At 41.4% G+C, this 3964-nt stretch overlaps 1 protein-coding gene and 1 pseudogene across 1 annotated transcript; both read left to right on the top strand.

Annotated features, from left to right (window-relative positions):
• The window catches only part of LOC103373952 (protocadherin gamma-C3 pseudogene), a 20843-nt pseudogene extending 19374 nt beyond the window's left edge, over positions 1-1469 (top strand).
• An 821-nt stretch (positions 1470-2290) lies between these two features.
• Positions 2291-3959, top strand: LOC103373951 (protocadherin gamma-A9-like; the record flags this gene model as incomplete). The annotated part of the gene is made up of 1 exon (XM_008303964.1): positions 2291-3959. A coding segment is annotated over exon 1 (1593 nt), but the record flags the coding sequence as incomplete, so codon positions are not given.
• Between the last annotated feature and the right edge of the window lie 5 nt (positions 3960-3964).

Below are 3964 nucleotides of genomic sequence, written 5' to 3'. Positions count from 1 at the left end.
ATACAATTGCTAATGTTCTGCATCAAAACCAATTTCTAAGAGATAGTTTGTCACACGTTACTCGAGGACAAGTGCACGCAGCCGTTTTCAGCACCGCACGGGTGGACAGCTCCTCCTTAACTGACTGCGGTTTCCGACGAACCTTTCTTTCTTTCTTTCTTTCTTTCTTTCTTTCTTTCTTTCTTTCTTTCTTTCTTTCTTTCTTTCTTTCTTTTTTTAAAAACAACCTGTAAGCAGAAGTGCATACAAGAAAATGCTATTGTCGCTACTTCTTCTAGAGTATCAATAACAACAACAATAATAAGTTATTAAAATAATAATCACAATGATAACAATTATATTTTTACATACATATATTTCTATATTTTCTTGATTTAATTCCGTTTTCCTTTTTCTTATTTCCTTCTTCTGTCAGTTGCCATACTATAGGAAACAACACACATCATTTTATGTTTGCTTTCGATACTCACTATAACCGTTTGGTGTTCACAGTTTGGACTCTAAGTGACGCTGTTCAACAACAAGAAAAGGTGTGCCATTATCTCTCTTTGGCAACTCAGGGGCGTTCTTTATAAAATCAGGCTGAAGCAGGCTTAGTGAGATCGCAGGGAACGTCTTCAACTCGAACCGGAATATGTGTAGCGACTTTTTTCTCTCTCTTTTCTGATACATGAACAATGCACATCTGAAACAGTGGATGTTCCTGAATTCAGAGCGGAGGATTTAATTTCATTTGTACTCTGAAATTGTTCCTTTCTAGCATGGCGCACCAGCATACACCCTGCAAATGGCGTTTGTGTTTCGGTTCTCAGCGGGTAATGGTTCTTGTTTTGCTTTTTTTGTTGAACGTTGCCGCAGCTCAGATTCGCTACTCTATTCCTGAAGAGATGAAGAAAGGCTCTTTAATCGGTAATGTTGCACAGGACCTCGGTTTGGATTTGAGACGGCTCCGCTCTGGTCGGGCCCGTATCGTGACCGGAGAGAGCATCCAGTACACGGAGCTGAAGACAGACAAAGGGATTCTAGTCGTGAACGAGAGAATAGACCGAGAGCAGCTTTGCGGAGACGTGACGCCGTGTAGCTTCAGCTTTGAGGTGATTTTAGAAAATCCTATGGAGCTGCATCAAATCACAGTAGAAATAACAGATATAAATGATCATTCGCCCACCTTTAAAAGAAATAGCATCAATTTTGAAATCAGTGAATTGGCAAATAGTGGCGCTCGTTTTTCTTTGACGAGTGCAGAAGATCCAGATGTGGGTGTTAACGGTCTCAGGGAATATCTCTTGACTGAAAATGACAATTTTGTTCTGAAACAAAACTCGAATGCAGATGGAAAGAAATACGCAGAGATGGTGCTTCAGAAGCCGTTAGACAGAGAGACAAATCCTAATCTGTCTCTGAAACTCATAGCTGTAGACGGTGGAACTCCNAAAAAAAAAAATCAGTGTACATTAATTGGCCCATGAAAAGTAACTGCACATTACGAACTCATGACGGGTCCACGGTGACACATCGCACACGGGTGTGTTACCTTAAACCTCACAGGCAAGTGCACATGTGGGTGCACTCGCTTACTTTTCGCGGAGCTAACGCGACGAACAAGTCATGAGCAGCTGACAGCGATCACATTTTTTTTCACAACATAGCATATCCTGACTGGTTTTCTAACTAAATAAGTACCCTGAATTACATTTCACGCTCACAAATGTACAAGAACCATCAGGATATCTTTCAACAAAATACATTCACTCTTCTTGGTTCAACGGGTTACAGGTCTGAACTTCCACAACACCTTTGTGCATCTACAAAACCAATTTAATGCTCAAAACAATGTTTCAAAGAGCTGTTTTACTCATTCAACCCAGGGAGAATGTACAGAGAAATTTACAGACAGATGCCATGAAAGAAAGTTACCTCGCTCCGAGCAGTGAGTTTGCCGTGTGCAGCGCTGTGGTGCGTTCACTGTACATAGAAAAAAACAATACTCAGCGACAAAATGTAACATCGAAGGAAATAAAAAAAAATAAAATAACGACTTTGACAATAAAAACAACTCTCAGTTACACTTGGGCTTTAAGTTCTAGCATGAAGAGTTCATATTTTGAACTCTAAGTGACGCTGTTGGTCAGTAAAACAATTTTAGTGGTAACAACTCGTCCTCTCCTCCCTCACTTACGTCTTATAGCATGACATTAGAAATACCGTCCTTCGTGGGAGATCAAGGCATGACGAGGGAATTTTCTACACTTCTCTCTCCGGAATATACGAGGATCACGCTGTTATCTTAAACTGTATATTTTAAGGAGGAGTTTATCTTCTTCAAGTGAGGACGCATTATTTGTCAAGCTCTATTGTTTGTGATTATGGCAAACCGAAGCCAACTCAGCCCTGGACATGTAAGATGGCGATTGCTTTGTATATTACGACGGAAACTGGTATTTCTCATTGTGCTGTCTTTTATGGGAGATCGAGCGGCTGCTCAGATTCGTTATTCCATACCAGAGGAGATGAAAAAGGGCTCTTTGATCGGTAACGTCGCACAGGACCTCGGTCTGGACCTGAAAAGGCTCCGCTCTGGTCGGGCCCGCATCGTAAGCGGAGAAAACATCCAGTACACGGAGCTGAAGACAGACAAAGGGATTCTAGTCGTGAACGAGAGAATAGACCGAGAGCAGCTTTGCGGAGACGTGACACCGTGCAGCCTCAGCTTCGAAATAATTTTAGAAAATCCAATCGAACTTCACCGTGTCACTGTCGAAATCTTAGACATAAACGATAATGCTCCTTTCTTTCCGAATAAAGACATCCACTTTGAAACGAGCGAATCTGCCACAACTGGGTCAAAATTTCCCGTCGAAAGCGCAGTTGATCCTGACGTTGGCCTCAACGCGTTGCAAAATTACATTCTGTCACCCAATAATTATTTTATCTTGAAACAGCATGCGAATCCAGACGGCAGTAAATACGCTGAACTGGTGCTGCAGAAGCCATTAGACAGAGAGGAACACCCGAGTCTCTCTCTGAAAGTGATAGCTGTAGACGGTGGAAACCCACAGAGATCAGGTACGGTGAATATAAATGTGTCAGTTTTAGATGCAAACGACAATGCTCCCGTATTTAACCAGTCAATTTACAGGGCTGTTGTCGTGGAAAACGCCCCAAAGGGGACTTACATCACAACAGTTAACGCTACTGATGCAGATATCGGAACTAACGGGGAGGTCATTTTCAGCTTTGCAAAAATAAGAGGCTTTACGGTTGACATATTTAGTATCGATGAAAACACAGGTGTCATATCAGTTGCTGGACTTATAGACTATGAAAAAGAGAAAAAATATGAGCTCAGGTTAGAGGCAAGGGATCGAGGAGGTTTAACTGGGACCAGTAAGGTTATAATTGATATTAGTGACGTCAATGATAATTTTCCAGTTATAAATATCATGTCTTTTTCTAATACTGTATCAGAAGATGCTCCTATCGGCACCACTATAGCAGTTGTAAACGTCAAAGATGCTGATTCAGAGAAAAATGGACAGATAAACTGTGCTATAGACAAAACCCTTCCGTTTAAAATTCAGTCTTCATTAACTAACTACTATAACTTGGTGGCGGATCAGCATTTTGATAGAGAGACAACTTCTGAATATGATATTACAATTATAGCCACAGACTCAGGTTCTCCTCCTCTTTCTAGCTCCGTCACATTACAGCTTAAAGTCTCTGATGTAAACGATAATGGCCCGTTGTTTGATAAAACATCATATTCTGCCCACATCGCAGAGAATAATTCACCTGGAATGTCAATCACTTCTGTCAGTGCGCAGGACTCAGACTGGAATCAAAACGCAAGAGTCTCCTATTTCCTGGAAAACACACACATAAGCGGTAGTCCGGTGTCTAACTACGTGTCCATAAACTCTGAAACCGGAGTTTTACATGCGGTTCGCTCCTTTGATTATGA

The sequence above is a fragment of the Stegastes partitus genome, unplaced genomic scaffold (assembly GCF_000690725.1).
Source record: "Stegastes partitus isolate 25-593 unplaced genomic scaffold, Stegastes_partitus-1.0.2 Scaffold2105, whole genome shotgun sequence".
NCBI lineage: Eukaryota > Metazoa > Chordata > Actinopteri > Pomacentridae > Stegastes > Stegastes partitus.
This window is presented reverse-complemented; position numbering and strand designations above follow the sequence as displayed.